This window comes from Mercenaria mercenaria, chromosome 6, assembly GCF_021730395.1.
Source record: "Mercenaria mercenaria strain notata chromosome 6, MADL_Memer_1, whole genome shotgun sequence".
Taxonomy (NCBI): Eukaryota; Metazoa; Mollusca; class Bivalvia; order Venerida; family Veneridae; genus Mercenaria; species Mercenaria mercenaria.
Genome location: NC_069366.1, coordinates 39,227,873 through 39,245,727, shown reverse-complemented (window position 1 = coordinate 39,245,727; position 17,855 = coordinate 39,227,873). Strand labels below are relative to the sequence as shown.

The window sequence follows — 17,855 nt, the reverse complement described above, 5'->3', positions numbered from 1 at the left end:
ATTTTTCAAGCTATTATCTATTTTTTCATGTATATCTATCTCGAGTTTCAATCAGTCAATATTTCAACTCGTTATCAAGCTATTATTTATTTCTTTCATGTATATCTCCCTCGAGTTACAAACAGCCGATTGTTCAACTCGTTATCAAGCTATTTTTATTTCTTTCATGTATATCTCACTCGAGTTACAAACAGCCAATTTTTCAACTCGTTATCAAGCTATTATCTATTTTTTCATGTATATCTATCTCGAGTTTCAATCAGCCAATATTTCAACTCGTTATCAAGATATTATCTATTCTTTCATGTATATCTATCTCGAGTTTCAATCAGCCTATTTTTCAACTCGTTATCAAGCTGTTATCTATTTTTTTTTCATGTATATCTATCTCGAGTTTCAGTCAGCCAATATTTCAACTCGTTATCAAGCTGCTTTTGGAGACTTTTTCACCAGCTTCAGAGGTCACTATCAAAGTATTCAGCTTTTTGCCTTTTTGTGCAGTGAAAACATGAGCTCTAAAATTCACCAATATATAACGAAATACTACTTAAATGTTTAACTTCTACTTCGTTAGTCATGTAGAAATGTGCGTTGTTTGCCAACATTTAATAAACAAGAGGGCCAAGATGGCCCTAGGTCGCTCACCTGAGAAACACACCATAACACACCATCACAGTGTAAACATGTTTGACCTAATGATTTCATGGAAAAAATATTCTGACCAATTATCATTAAAATTGGAGCAAAAAATCTTGAGTATAAACAAGTATTTTCTTTGATCTGACCTAGTGACCTAGTTTTTGACCCCAGATGACCCATATTCAAACTTAACCTAGAGTTCATCAAGGCTATCGTTTTGACCAAATTTCAAGAAGATCAATTGAAAAATACAGCCTCTATCACATACAGAAGGTTTTTGTTTGTTTTGACCTAGTGACCTAGTTTTTGACCCCAGACTGCCCATATTCGAACTTGACCTAGATTTCATCAAGGCAACCATTCTGAACAAATATTATGAAATCCAGTATAAAATGCAGCCCCTATTGCATACACAAGGTTTTTCCATTATTTAACCTAGTGACCTAGTTTTTAAACCCAGCATATCCACATTCAAACTTGACTCAAATTTCATCAAGGCTATCATTCTGACAAAATTTCATGAAGATCAGTTGAAAAATACAGCCTGTATCACATACACAAGGTGTTTCTTTGATTTGACCTAGTGACCTACTTTCTGATCCTAGATGACCCATAATCAAACTCAACGTAGATTTTATCAAGGCAATCATTTTGACCAAATTTCATGAAGATCAGTTGAAAAATACAGCCTCTATAGCGTACACAAGTTTTTTCTTTGATTTGACCTAGTGACCTACTTTTTGATCCAAGATGACCCATATTCAAACTTGACCTAGATTTTATCAAGGCTATTATTCAGACATAATTTCATGAAGATTTATTGAAAAATACAGCTTCTATTGCATACACAATGTTTTTCTTTGATTTAACCTAGTGACCTAACTTTTGACCCCGGATGACCCATATTCAAACTTGACTAATAATTTATCAATGCAATTATTCTGACCAAATTTCATGAAGATCAATTGAAAAATACAGCATCTATCGCATACACAAGGTTTTTCTTTGATTTGACCTAGTGGCCTACTTTTTGACCCAAAATGACCCATTTTCAATTTCGTCCTAGATTTCATTAAGATTATTATGCTGACTTAATTTCGGGAAGATCAATCGAAAAATACAGCCTCTATCGCATATACAAGCATTTTCTTTGATTTGACCTAGTGACCTAGTTTTTGAAACCAGATGACCCATTTTCGAACTCTACCTAGATTTTAGAAAGATAATCATTCTGACAAAAATTCATGAAGATTAATTGAAAAATACAGCCTCTATCGCATACACAAGGTTTTTCTTTCATTTGACCTAGTGACCTAGTTTTTGACCTCAAATGACTCATTTTCAAACTCGACCTAGATTTCATCAAGTTTATCATTCTGACCAAAATTCATGAAGATTAATTGAAAAATACAGCCTCTATCGCATACACAAGGTTTGTCTTTGATTTGACCTAGTGACCTACTTTTTGATCCAAGATGACCCATATTCAAACCTGACCTAGATTTTATCAAGGCTATTATTCAGACATAATTTCATGAAGATTTATTGAAAAATACAGCTTCTATTGCATACACAATGTTTTTCTTTGATTTAACCTAGTGACCTAACTTTTGAGCCCGGATGACCCATATTCAAACTTGACTAATAATTTATCAATGCAATTATTCTGACCAAATTTCATGAAGATCAATTGAAAAATACAGCATCTATCGCATACACAAGGTTTTTCTTTGATTTAACCTAGTGGCCTACTTTTTGACCCAAAATGACCCATTTTCAATTTCAGCCTAGATTTCATTAAGATTATTATTCTGACTTAATTTCGGGAAGATCAATCGAAAAATACAGCCTCTATCGCATATACAAGCTTTTTCTTTGATTTGACCTAGTGACCTAGTTTTTGAAACCAGATGACCCATTTTCGAACTCTACCTAGATTTTAGCAAGATAATCATTCTGACAAAAATTCATGAAGATTAATTGAAAAATACAGCCTCTATCGCATACACAAGGTTTTTCTTTCATTTGACCTATTGACCTAGTTTTTGACCCCAGATGACCCATTTTCAAACTCGGCCTAGATTTCATCAAGTTTATCATTCTGACCAAAATTCATGAAGATTAATTGAAAAATACAGCCTCTATCGCATACACAAGGTTTTTCTTTGATTTGACCTAGTGACCTAGTTTTTAACCCCAGATGATCCATTTTCGAACTCGGCCTACATTTCATCAAGGTAATCATTCTGACCAAATATCATGAAGATCAGTCGAAAAATACAGCCTCTATCGCATACACAAGCCAAATGTTGACAGACGACAGACGACAGACAGACAGACAGACAGACGACAGACGCCGGACATCGAGCGATCAGAAAAACTCACCTGAGCATTTGCTCAGGTGAGCTAAAAAGTGATTAAATACTGCTGTACCTGTTTCAAGATACTTTAAAGAAACTAGTGTGTCTCCATATAGATCTTAATTTATGTAAGATAGATCGAAGTTTTCGCTTTAATCAAAGTTTGATCAAACTAGGTGGACTTAACGTGCAAAGTGTATCCTTTACGGTTCCCTTATAGTACTGACAACTTGCCCACAAAGCATTTCAATATAGATGGGAAATACTAGGTAAGCTGCAATCGTCTCTTTTGTACAAGGTGAAGGCTGAAGACATCTGATATATGTTATATAAAGTTACATGACTCCTGGTATAAAGCACCGGTCCAAAGTTCAGCACTAAATTTTGCTGGGCTAAAGTCACAAAAAAATATGTAAAATTATTTCTGATGCCAAACAACAAAATACTTACTGAATAACTTGCCGGTCAAGGATCATACCTATTTACCTTTGTTCCTCCGGACCTCAGGCAGTAATGTTGACTATTGACCGGCAATAGTCAATGCATACTCGATAAAAACAAAAAAGTGAGCATCTGCGTCTTTTAATGACAGTAACGTTATTCGTCATTCTTAAAATAGGTTTGAGGAAGTTCATGGGTCCTTATAAATAAATTTGAATTTTTCGTTTATTCTGATTTTATACATGGATTTTCAAACATCAATTTCTACAATGTCGGGCATTTTATATGTGCTGCTTATCGCTGAGCATGGAATGCGTTCTTTTCGGTAACCTTGTTTGCGCATCTTAAGCAGAATCTGCATAACTTCTTAAGGTACTTCCGCCATCTTGAATTTAGACTGACCTTCATTTAGGGTGTAAAGAAGTGAACCAAAACTTTCAAATGCAGCTGCCTCAAAGCATCAACACAGCGTTGTTTGGTTGGTTGTTTGCAAGATTCCAACAAAAATAGCTGTATAAAGAAGTATAACTGAAATTCAGAAATTAAAAGGTAGATATTTTACCTGTAATTTTCCGAATTTTCGGTAGCATTTATAGATCCTTTAAAAAAATCATGAATGGCAAAAGTAAGTTTAAAATTTCAATTAATAAATATGTGAATTATCTTACTGAGTAGAACTAAACTTATATCAAAATCTGTTTTCAAATCTGACAAAAAGAAAATATATGTTGCCATCTTTATCATACATAAAATTAGTGCAAGGTTTGGGCAAGATTATTTCTATGAATGGTGTATCAAACTGCCTATAGTTGTTATACAAATCTGAGACGCAGAGTACACAAGATTTAGCAATGATCCAAAATTCCTTTTGATAATTGTCCGAGTTTAATAAAGGTTTAATTTATTGTTAATTGTGGAAACGGCATTTTCGGTACTTTCTGCGTTAACTGACGATATTGCTAAATGTAACTTTAATGTATATTTATAAACTATACACACTTCAAATCGTCTTTAAAATCTTTGTTTTATCCCGATATATGCAACTATACTCGTGAAACACCCTGCCACTGTATTTCCGCATCATCCGCACTCGTGAAGCTAAATATAACACATACTTGACATACCCATTGCTTTTTTTATTTTGATTTAAAACACTTTCCAACTGGTATCTTTTTACTGGCCCACGAACAAGCAGGGTGGGTATAGGATTTCCTGGCATCGTAAAGTAACCCATTTTGATTTATTTATGTTTTATACACGCAAAATGTTTATGCACAGTGAGATAACTTCGCAGAAAAATATCAAAATTAATCGTGTTTGGAGGAAATACAGTTTGCAAGCAAACTTTGATAACTATGAAACATTTTTTGATGAAAAATATTTGCTATCAGTTGAACCTTTCGCACGAAAAGCCTGATCGTTGATTGATCATGTTTAAAATCAGAAATATCTGAAAAGTAACTTTTTTTTTTTGTATTGAGCTCTAGTATTTCATTGAAGAATGATATTTTTTCACAACTTCATAGTTTTAAAATATGTATTGCAATTCTGGCAAAGAAATGGATATAAATACACTAGCTGCACATTACTGCGATGTCAACAGTGGACGCAGTGGTACAATTCTAACAAAGCCCGCCCGCTTAGCTCAGTAGGTAAGAGCGTTGGTCTACGGATCCCGGGGTCGTGAGTTCGATCCTTGGGCGGGGCGTATGTTCTCCGTGACTATTTGATAGTCCTCCACCTCTGATTCATGTGGGGAAGTTGGCAGTTACTTGCGGAGAACAGATTTGTACTGGTACAGAATCCAGGAACACTGGTTAGGTTAACTGCCCGACGTTACATGACTGAAATACTGTTGAAAAACGGCGTTAAACCCAAAACAAACAGACAAACAAACAAACAAACAATTCTAATACTGTCTCGGACTACGAAAACAAGTATCCTGAGTTCGAGGCCCCGCTCCTTCAGCTTAAAGTTATTAGCATTGGGATAAGAGTCCAATTCACACCTGGCACGCTAAAAAACCAGGACAGCTTCTAGAATCGGAGAGTCTTCTGTATCTTGCACAAGTTGCACTAAAATAACTAACACATTTTTTTTAGAGGAGTTGCCTGTATAGGATATTGGTGATGAAAATGAATAAGTCTGAATACAAAAACATTATGTGATGTCACATTTCAGCCACTCCGACACTCTAAACGTGAACAATTTATATACATGTATAATTACGTAAATGGCATTATCTGATTATGCTAAGCTAATTTACACAGGAGCCTGAAATTCTATCCATAAGCCAACACGAGTCTATATAAAACGACACCCCCACTCTATATGCATTCACACCACACCAACCACATGAAAACAAGAAAAAAAAGAAAAGAAACAGTAGTGCGAGTGTGATAAAAAAAAAACACTAGTGCGAGTGTGATCGGGTGGTTTCATTATCTAAAAGCAACAAAAATATACCCGAAACTACGGTGTTCCGTTTGGACAATCGTGACTTTTTATTTCATACTAAACCGCGATGCACGATGGTACGATGACGAAAACGCGATAGTGCGATGGCACGATGATGAAACAACGATGGTACGATGGTGAAAACGCGATGGCACGATGATGAAATCGCGATGATACGATGGTGAAATGTCGATGTAATATCGCATTTTCATCATCGTACCATCGCGTTTTCACCATCGTATCATCGTACTCTCGCGTTTTCACCATCGTGTTAACGCGTTTTCATCATCGTACCATCGCATTTTCACCATCGTACCATCGCGTTATCACCATCGTACCATCGCGTTTTCGCCATCGTTGGTCATGCGCAGTGGTACAGTATATGTATCAGTAAAATACAGGATTGATACAACCTCATTTTCACATTGCACTATTTACCTTCTACATCCTAACAAGAATAAGCTGAGTTTGAATAATACCATGTGACTATTACACCCAGCTTTCTATTTACTTTCTTGCATACATAAAATATAAATGCCGTGGCCTTGAAGATTTTATAGTTTTAATGAACTGAGCACCGAACATTTTATAAAACATTGTACAAAACAGCAGAGACTAAATGGTAAATTTCTTATCACAAAATATATTGAGATACATCAATCTATATTGTTGACAAAAATACAAGTGCACGGGACTACGCATTTCTAACCGGAAGGCGATGGTACGATGGTTAAAACGCGATGGTACGATGGTGAAACCGCGATGGTACGATGACGATAACGCGATGGCACGATGGTGAAAACGTGATGGTACGATGATGAAAACGCGATGGTACGATGGTGAAAACGCGATGGTACGATGATGATAACGCGATGGCACGATGGTAATATGATGAAAACGCGATGGCGCGATGGTGCGATGGTGAAAACACGATGTTACGATGATGAAAACGCGATATCACATCGACATTTCACCATCGTACCATGACGATTTCATCATCGTGTCATCGCGTTTTCACCATCGTACCATCGTTGTTTCATCATCGTGCCATCGCGCCATCGCGTTTTCGTCATTGTACCATCGTGCATCGCGGTTTAGTATTAAAAAAAAGTCACGATTGTCCAAACGGAACACCGTGCGGAACTGTGCTTACTTGTCGCTGTCAACGTATCGACTAACACAAAATCAACAGTTTTAACAACATTTCATTTGTCTGCTTTGGAGATAATAAAAATAGTTTTAAGAGTCAGATAAAAATCTGTATACGTTATCACTGTATTTTTTATTATTAATATATATTTTTTTAAAAAATAATATCACAGCTTTAAATTTATTTACCAATTTTATATAAAAAATATTTAGACAAGTCATGTTGGTGAAAACCCAAAAATGGGAAAAAACTCGAGCATTCTCAAAAGCAGGGAAGTAACTTGACCATTTATGCAAGTAGTTAGTAACTGATTTTGTTAAACAACTTTATTCACTCCACGGCCGAAATATACATTAACCTGTGACGTCACGCAATGGCTTTGACGACAAACGAAATGTTGTTAAAACTGTTGATTACGTAAGCACAGTTCCAGGTATATTTTTGTTGCCTTTACATAATGAAGGTTATATACCAGTAAAAGAAATTGTTCTTTGTTTCATATAAAATTCAGCTACTTCAGACCAATTTTGTTACAATTTCTAGATTTTCACTACGCCGTAGACCTATTTTCCACAAGATATCCATACATTTGCTTCAAGAAAACGAAAAGAAAAAGGGGTGTTGAATAGTATGCAGTGAAATGCAAGTCAACTGAAGTCAGGTACCCTCATATTGCCGCATTTCAGAAAGCGGTCCGCAGAATAAACACCCTACTTTCGTTTTCAAGTAAACAACTCGAAAACATGCGAGTATTAGCATGAAACGTGTCCTATTTTATGTAAAATTCATTCCACGAGTGAAATAATGCCCATTTGGCCCCCGATTTACGCGCAAATGCGCGAAAAATGGAAAAATTAGGATCTATTTATTAGGGACTTCTTTCGCATATTTTGGACCGAATTACTGCATTATAACCTGAAACCAACCGATCACACTCGCGCGTCTGCTTTTTGAAATTTTCTTGTTTTCATGATGTGGTGCATGGGGTGTGAATGCGTTGCATCCCTGGTGTCTTTTTATATAGAGAGTGGCTTTTTTTATTTAGACTCGTGTTGGTTTATGGATAAACTTTCAGGCTCTTGTGCTAATTTATTTGAAAATAATAGTCTTGCTATTTTCCTAGTCCGCACTTGTTTTCTGTCGTCATTTATATAAAAAAGACTTTGAAATATTCATTTCAGTAATGTTATACACAAGCACAATCTCATAACCACTTCTTTAATGTGTGTTCTCTCAAATTCAAAGATAACTGGCTCGCCCGAGACACCCAATCTGACTAAAGTACTTGCTCTTTTAAACAAAGATCTGAGGATGACCTATTTACATTCATCTTTCTGTACATTTGGATTTCCAATATTGCTATTTTTATTTTCGCAAATCTATTTTTATTTGAATCAATCACACGACTCGTTTCAACAAGAATTTGGCTGAACCATCAAAATAGCGTCGAATGTCACAGTGTGAGAAAAATTTGCAGTCAGTCCAGGGCTCGAACCCGGAACCCCTCGCTTACAGGGCGAGCTCTACCGACCGAGCTAACCGGCTGCCTGACACATATTCTCTCCTTAAGAGACCAAGTCCGTACCGTGACATATGATACCTCTCAAATTATTATTATAAATATGAAAAGCCCAGACTAAATAAATGTTTTTAAAACTTCTACTTTCACTTTCAAAATGTTGAAAGCAAGACTCCGACTGGCTAGCGGAAGGGTCGTCAGAACGAGTCTAACAATAACACGTCTTCAGATCCAAAGCGTAGCGTTAATTGGAGATGTACTTTAATCATATTGCCGAGACACCATACTTTAAAGTAAATGCAGTTTATTCACCACGAGTTCCAAAATACACGAGGGTCTCGTAATAGTATATGCCTTTAATTTCACGTGTCTGAAATGTAATCAATCGAATATTTTTTTAACGTGTAACTTTCATTTTCTTGAGCAAAGTCTTTACCAATACTCATCCTGCTTTAAATAGTTTGTCATTAGGTTTATTTTTAATATGGTCTTTAGAAATACAATGAATGATTTTGTTTTCCTAGTAAAACCAAACTTACCTCACTGTTCCATTTTCAAATCTGTTTGTATACAATGGAATTCATTGGCTATGTTATGATTTCAAGCGGTATAATGTATGTTTTAGCTATTTCTAATTGCTGGCTATGACAGTAATCTGTATACTTCTTAACTCGTACCCAACTATTGAAACAGAGTATTGCTATCCTCTAGACATTTTATTTTACAGCAAATTTCTCATCCAACTGCTGAGATAGGTTACGATTTTGAGCTGTATAGTAACGGAGCACATATTTGGGTCGGTGGTGATATGGCTTCCCCGGCAACTTCAGGGTATGATCCGGTTTTCTACATGCATCATGCTTTCGCCGATTATATTTGGGAGCTTTTTCGTCGGCGGCAGTACCGTCGTTGCAGTATTGACCCAACACAAGATTACCCAAATGTACCAGCTGGCAACAGTCACGCACCAGAGTCGCCAATGACGGGGTTTGAGTGGCTGACAGTGGCAGATGGTTTGAAAGATTATTGGCTAGATAACTGGTATTATTACGAATCTACGCCAGCTTGTCCTAATTGTTGTAGAGGATGTCAATTTCCGGCGCCAATCTACTGTCACAGACGAAGGCGGATCTGTATCGCACGTTCTCGTCGCACATTTGCTTTTGGTCCTAGAACATCGAATATAAGTCCAGCAAAGGCATTTGCACAAGCAAGCCTTGAGCCGGCGGAAATTGAAGCTCTCTCAGTACCATCACCACCGCTAAATAGAGGTATATCATATCAACATCCACCAAATGATGGCCGTACAATTCATACTGCTATTTCAGATGCTTTCACGGCGGCCGATAGAGAAAGAATTGCCGCGCAGCAAGCCCCAGGTCAGCCAAGTGACCGGGCTATTGCTGACCGACGTGGATCTCGTCGTAATAGAAGCGGTCGTACAAGTAGAAGAACAATACCTGAGGGTTGGGGCCCTCCGCCTGTGAGAAGAACCGCAGATATGACAACTCTTTCTGACGGTCGAAGTACTTTAGAAGAAGGGCGAGTATTTTCAAACAGTCGATTTCCTCCATCCGACCGAGGAACATCAAATGGCGCAGTTTCTCATATAGATAGAAGAACAGGATCCCCTGGTCGCAGTCTATCTCCAGATAGAAGAATTTTACCTGATCCTCGGGGATCAACACCAGCTAGACGGACTTCTGTTGAATCTGTAGGGTCTCAGACACAGAGGAGAACATTTTCTGGTGGACGGCGACGTTCACAAGATAGAAGGTTATCACCAGACAGCCAAATTTCTCGAGTCAGTGAGAGTGACACACTAATACGCGGTCGCGGACAAATGTTAGGAAGGTTAGCTTCTTTCGCTGATACACGGGATCTGAGACAATCAAGTGGTGTATCGTCGAACACCGATAGAAGTCAAGCATCAACTCGGAGATTAGCTAGTCGGATATTGCCTACCGGACGAAGACTTTCGCCCCCAGTGAATCTGATATCTCCAGAATCGAGAGCATTTTCTACGGGAGGCCAAACACCGGTAAATATGTAAACATTTAAGAAGTTCAAAGTGCAATAAATCGTTCAAGACGATATAATTCATTTGTAAAACTTATAAAAATGTCGATTTATTATTAACACCAAATTTTAGCGAAAATACTTTATGTGACTTTAGGGACTTCTGTTAATTTCAACAAGACCTATCACTAACGGTGATGAATACCACCAGACAGCAGCTTATTATCGCAGGAACAGGGGTATTGAAAATATAATGCAATTCATTTGTATATTGTACATGGGAGAGAAAATGTACAGAAATACACAAAAAATATTGCAAAACTGTATAAGAACCCTAAATTTTATTACTGTACCTTAAAAAGAAAAAAAAATAGGTCAGTAGGTCAAAATCAAGGTGTGTTCAAACTGAACAAGTGGTCCAAATTTTATGGCGATATCTTTAAAAAGAAAGTAGATCAGTAGGTCAAGGTCAAGGTCAAGGGACCATGTAATCACTAAGGGTCATCAACTACTGTAGTTATACTTAACAGCATATGAAATATGTAAGAAAATTATTGAAGTTTTTTCCAATGTAACTCTATCATATTTGAAACAAACAAAGGGCCATAACTTTGGGAAAAAAACATTCATATGGAACGTGCTTCGCACATGCACAACTACACTTGGTACCTATGATAATAATAACAAGGTTTGATAGAAGTCTGGCATACAATGACTGAGAAATAGTGCGGACAAATTGTTTCCATACACATATTAAGAAAAAAATCAATAGAGGCCCATAACTATGTGAAAAATCATTAAAATGAAACGTGTTTTGCACATGCACAACTTAACTTGGTACCAATGATAATACAAGGTTTGATAAAAGTCTGGCATATATGGACCGAGAAATAGCGCCGACAATTTTTTTCCATATACATATAAAGAAAAGAAATAACAAAGTGCCATGACTAAGTGAAAAATCGTCAAAATGGAACCCGCTTCGCACATGCACAACTAGGCACTGATAATAATTACAAGGTTTGATTTAAATCTTGTAAATAACTGCTGAGAAATAGCGCGGACAAATTCCGTCTACAGACGGACGGACGGAGCGGTGCGGAATCCACTTAGCGTCCAGATACTAGTACCTGGGGTTATAATAACGTAAAAAATTACATATACGTATCTCTAACCGGTATTTTATAGTCCCATATTACACAAAGTCATCTAATATGTTCAATATACATGAAATATTTAGTCTTTTAAAATTTATAGCAGTTGTGTTGCTTTCAGATATTAGACATGAGATCTATTAAGGTAGCCGTGCCTAGTCCTAGAAATAGAGGTCCAGTGTTCGACGTTCCACTGTAAAACCCATCCACTGTAATCAAAGTATGGAAGTCACGTGATGGCTTTCGAAGTGCGTATGACAGTTATGGAACTGAGAAGCATATGATAGTTGTAGATCTCACAAGTAACATACACGTTGTCTTATCGCTAGATACATGTAGATTAGAGAGAATGGATGATTACATATATGAATATGCTAAAATGATGAAATTTTATCCTATGCTTTACTTACACTTGAACCATTGCCATGAAAGAATCTTTGTTTTGTATCTCAAATGTAAAAATGTACTATGATATAACAATGTGTGGTAATTACATTGTGTCTGGCCTACATAACAACTCGACGAACTGCGGGTAACTACATTGTTTCTGTCCAACATAGCGGTCCCAAACAACTAAAAGACAAACAGTGTGGTAACTACATTGTATCTGTACATAAGAACTATGGTTAAACTCTTGTTGATAAGTCATTTCATTAAAATGTCAATTTTCAAGGTAAATATTGAAGAGTTGTTGTTTTTGTGTGTGTGACATGGCGCATTTGACATTTTGTTTCACATCCAATAAAATTCTAGAATTTTCACTGGATAAATGGCGATCACGTGGTGAACCCCTATATTTCTGCGCAGAGTCAGTAGATGTTCATGTCTTTCTAGGCATAAATAAGTGCTCAGTCGATTATGGTGTTTTTACCCTCCACGGAAATATCTGGTGTCAGTATGATACGCCCCGTCGCTGTTCATAATACTGACCCCGTATTTCCGTAGAGGGTCACTAGCAGACCCAGTATCTGACCTCAACGGAAACGTGTGGGGTCAGTAAGGTAAATGAGTTTGGTAGGGTAGTGGGTAAGCGTTAGCTCAGTATCCTTATTTACACATTTCAGTGGAGGGTCAATGCCAAACCCTGTTAGCGATTTGTTTTATCGGTCATTTATTTATAGCCTAAATCATAGGGGGTCCTATGTGACCAACTTTTAACCAATGAAAACTCCAGAATCTTATGGAAAAAAAACAACATGGTCCTCTGTCATGATCGGCTGGATATTTTACTTAATTACAGGCGACCAGATTATGTAATGATATTTCCATAGGCACTGAATAGTTTAATTTCAATGCAAAATGTTCGCATCCAAAACGCCGGCGGGAGATAAAACGACCAAGCCTGTCCGTTTTGTAATTCAATAACGTCAATGTAATTGAAAATGAGAGCCATGTTTTGACTGACTGTAGTACGTACAATGATATCAGAGATACCCTTTTTAGTAAGGCCATAGATTCTGCACCGAATTTTATGGACAAGAGTAATGCTGATAAAATGAAAATTCTTTTTACTTCTGATGTTTTAACTAGGATATTTGCCAAAACCTGCTTTTTAATATTACAAAGAAGACAGTTTTATCTGTGTAAATAATATCTATCTTTTATAAGTGATTTCCTTTTACTACTGCTGAGAAACAACTGCTAATGGAATCAGCCTCGACAACATTTTAAAGCTGAGTATTCTAGTCACATTTTAGAGTTGTATCTGGTTAGACTGATTAGCAGTTGTTGCTCAATTTCATCCATGGGTATGTACATAGTAGTGTGATATATGCAAAGTTTATTACTGTGAAAGTAATTATTATTATTATTATTATTATTGTTATTAACATAAAGTGTTCTGATGATGTGATATTATTAGAACATAGACTTAATAAGTAGGGAGTCATTTTCAGAATAAGAATGTTTGCCTTATTTGAATATGAATAAAATAACAAGGGGATTTATTACTTGATAAGATAACAAAAGTTGGTATTCTTATTAAATTCACCATTATACTGGTATATTTTGCAGTCATTGTAAATTTAAGTTATAAGTCTACAAATACTTCATACAAGTGCATAATTATGTGCGTGAAATTAGCCAGAGCAGCCAGAGTAGCCAGAGTTTAGCCAGAGTAGCCAGAGAAGTCAGAACTTTGGTTACTCTGGCTAGCCAGAGTAGCCAGAGTTGAGCTAGAGAAGTCAGAACTCTGGTTTCTCTGGCTGACCAGAGTAGTCAGAGTTCAGCAAGAGTAGCCAGAGTTCAGCCAGTATCCAGAACTCTGGTTACTCTGGCTGGCCAGAGTAGTCAGAGTTCAGCCAGAGTAGCCAGAATTCAACCAGAGTAGGCAGAGTTTCTAGATTTTTAACATGTTCTGGCTACTCTGGTCAGCCAAAGTAGCCACAGCAGCCCGAGTCACCAGGATATCACTTGCTCTGGTTACTCTGGCTGTTTCTAACAGAGTAGCCAGATTTCAGCCAGAGTAGCCAGAGTTTCTTGGGTTTTAACATGTTAACCAGAATAGGCAGAGTATTTTTTTTGGTTGGGTTTAACCGTCGCACCGACACATTTTAGGTCATATGGCGACTTTCCAGCTTTGATGGTGGAGGAAGACCCCAGGTGCCCCTCCGTGCATTATTTCATCACGAGCGGGCACCTGGGTAGAACCACTGACCTTCCGTAAGCCAGCTGGATGGCTTCCTCACATGAAGAATTCCACGCCCGAGTAGCCAGAGTAACCAGGTCTCGTGTTCGCAAAACATTTTCAGTCTTAGCTGAGTTTGATTATGAAACGTAATGTGCCATTTTTATCTAAATAGCATATTTAAAACTGAATTTCAAATTAATACCTATTTTCAAGTGGTTTATTAATTAGTAGCTCTTGTTACTCTAGCTGACCAGAGTAGCTAGAGTTTCTAGGGTTTTAACATGTTCTGGCTACTCTGGTTAGCCAGAGTAACCAGGTCCCGTGTTCGCAAAACATTTTCAGTCTTAGCTGAATTTGATTTTGAAACTTTTGTTATTTCCTTCTAAATAGCATGTTTAAAACTGAATTTCAAGTTAATAACTATTTTCAATTGGCTATTTATAGTAGCCAGAGAACTCTGGTTACTCTGGCTGGCTAGAGTAGCCAGAACTCTGGCTACTCTGTCTGGCCAGGTTAGGCAGAGGTCAACCAGAGTAGCAAGACTTTATTAGGAATTTAAACATGTTCTGGCTATTTATATCAAAGCAGCATAACATCAATGCTTGAAACACTTAAATGGCAGACATTAGAACATAGAAGAATCCATGCATCCCGAATAATGTTATACAAATTTCCATTAATTAAGTAATTCAGTTTCAGTTTTAATATTGCATATGCCATGTTTTTTTGTGATTTTCCTACATATCTGCGATATGTCACATTTTTATTTGTTAAGCGCCCTTGAACGTATATTTTATATTAAATGGGCGCTCAACAAATCTGGTATAATAATAATAATATTATTAATACTACTACTACTACTACTACTACTACTACTAATGATGATGATGATAATAATAATGATAATAATCTCATATGCTAAGTTTTTTTCTGCAATGGATGCAATATGGTGTTACAGTATTCTAATTGTGGGCGGACGTATGTTCTTTGATATTATTGTATTACATTGTACATACTTTTTATAAATCTGTGAGTGTTACTAGCTTTTGAAGATGTAATTTCAATATGTTTCCAAGTTAAGTCATCACTAATAGTAATCCCATGATATTTAGCATTTTCTGTAGTTTTTAGTTCTTGATTAAGTAATTTATATGGAAAGATGATATTTTTTCTTTTTTATTTTGAGATTCCTATTACTTCGCATTTATCAGGATTGAATTCCATAGACCAATTACGTTCTCATTCTTCTAATTTTGTCAAATCATCTTGAACTTTAGAGTCTATTAACGAGTCAATGTTGAGGTATATGATGGTGTCATCAGCAAATCAGCGTTCTCTACCTTTAACAGAGTAAGGAAGGTCATCCGCACAGGCTGGTTAGGATCCATGCTGTTCGATAACAGTTTCTCCAGTTCCAATACGCTTTAAAAGCGAACAACATGGTTCCTGACCTGACTGCGCGAATGCGCAGGCTGGTCTGGATACATGCTGGTCGCAAACCCACTATGTTGGTTTTCTCATGGCACGGCTCAATTATTAAATTTCATTATCAAATTCAGCTAAGACTGAAGAACTTTTGTGAACATGAGACTTGGTTACTCTGCCTACTCTGGCTGACCGGAGTAGCCAGAACATATTAAAATCATAGAAACTCTGGCTACTCTGGCCAGCCACAGTAACCAGAGCTACTCTAAATAGCCACTTGAAAATAGTTATTAACTTGAAAATCAGTTTTAAACATGCTATTTAGATAAAAATGACATATTAAGTTTCATAATCAGACTCTGTTAAGACGGAATATGTTTTATGAACACAGGACCTGGTTACTTTGGCTACCCTGGCTGACCAGAGTAGCAAAAACATGTTAAAATCCTAGAAACTCTGACTACTCTGGCCAGCCAGAGTAACCAAAACAAATGAAATCCTGGTGACTCGGGCTACTCCGGATACTCTGACTGACCAGAGTAGCAAAAACATGTTAAAATCCTAGAAACTCTGACTACTCTGGCCAGCCAGAGTAACCAAAACAAATGAAATCCTGGTGACTCGGGCTACTCCGGATACTCTGACTGACCAGAGTAGCCAGAACATGTTAAAATCGTAGAAACTCTTGCTACTATGGCTGACCTCTGGCTACTCTGGCTGAACTCTGGCTACTCTGGCCAGCCAGAGTAACCAGAGTTCTGGCTACTCTAAATAGCCACTTAAAAATAGTAATTAACTTGAAATTCAGTTTTAACATGCTATTTAGATAGAAATGACATATCAAGTTTCAAAATCAAACTCAGCTAAGACTGAAAATGTTTTGCGAACACGGGACCTAGTTACTCTGGTACTCTGGCTGACCAGAGTAGCCAGAACATGTTAAAAATCTAGAAACTCTGCCTACTCTGGTTGAACTCTGGCTACTCTGGCTGAACTCTAGCTACTCTGGCCAGCCTGCTTATCCAGAGTTCTGGCTACTCTGGCTGAACTCTGGCAACTCTGGCTAGCCAGAGTAACTAGAGTTCTGACTTCTACTTTTCACGCACATCAAGTGCATACATATTCTTCATTGTACTTAGTATGCTTAATTATTGTTATTGTTAATGGAATGTGACTTACTGAACTATATACCTTAGTGACTTGTTCATTGAAATATATCAGTGTACTCTGAGGCAACTTTCCTCATTAGATTCAAATAACACAGACACAGACACGCACACACGTAGTCAAATGCAGACACACACACAGACAACACACACGCACACACACACGTATACACATGTCTGTATTTTTTTAAGTAATCTGGTTACACACACACACAGACACGTACGCACGCACGCACGCACGCACGCACGCATACATCTGTACTTTTTTTAAGTAATCTGGTTGCTTTTTGCTGTATGTATTGTTATTTTTACCGTTCTATATGTCTCTTATAATTCTAAAATTGAATGGCCATTTACATATGTTTTTAATGCTTTGATGTATACTTTGTATATATTTTGTAAATTGAAGAGACTGAAATAAATAAATAAAATAGTTATATTGCTAGAAACATGGACACATAAAGCTAGTAAGATAGACATTGCTCAGCTTAATTTGTAAGAATTTGTACAGAAAGTTTCAAAATAGAAATGCAAAGCATTGTTGTATACAAATAATGCTTACAGGATTTTAAAAAGTTAGTATGATACAAGTGTGGATAGAATATAAAGATATTTTTTTTTCGGATTTATACATGACAAATGACAAAGGGAGAACAAACAGTTATCAAAACGTAAGAAACGTGTGTATACACGTGATTGAAAATCTAAAATGTAAAAAAATCCCCCAAAAAATTTGGAAATATTTCTCGAAGACAAAGCTAAACAAGAGCTGCCCGTAAGACAGCCAAGCTCGACTATTCGAAATATTTCCACAGAAGCAGGAAAATATTACCCAAAATGTTAAATATCAAACGAGTTTTAAGTTCAAAAGGGGACATAATTTGACCAAAATGCAT

General features: G+C 36.8%; 1 protein-coding gene across 1 annotated transcript in view; it reads left to right on the top strand.

Annotated features, from left to right (window-relative positions):
- Positions 1-12,417, top strand: part of LOC123549115 (tyrosinase-like protein 2) — a 29,371-nt gene extending 16,954 nt beyond the window's left edge. Inside the window, exons 5-6 of the mRNA XM_045336941.2 lie at positions 9,294-10,607; positions 11,861-12,417. Coding sequence (XP_045192876.2) covers positions 9,294-10,607; positions 11,861-11,938 — 1,392 coding nt within the window. The 3' untranslated portion in view covers positions 11,939-12,417. The remainder of the gene's footprint in view (positions 1-9,293; positions 10,608-11,860) is intronic.
- Positions 12,418-17,855: the final 5,438 nt, after the last annotated feature.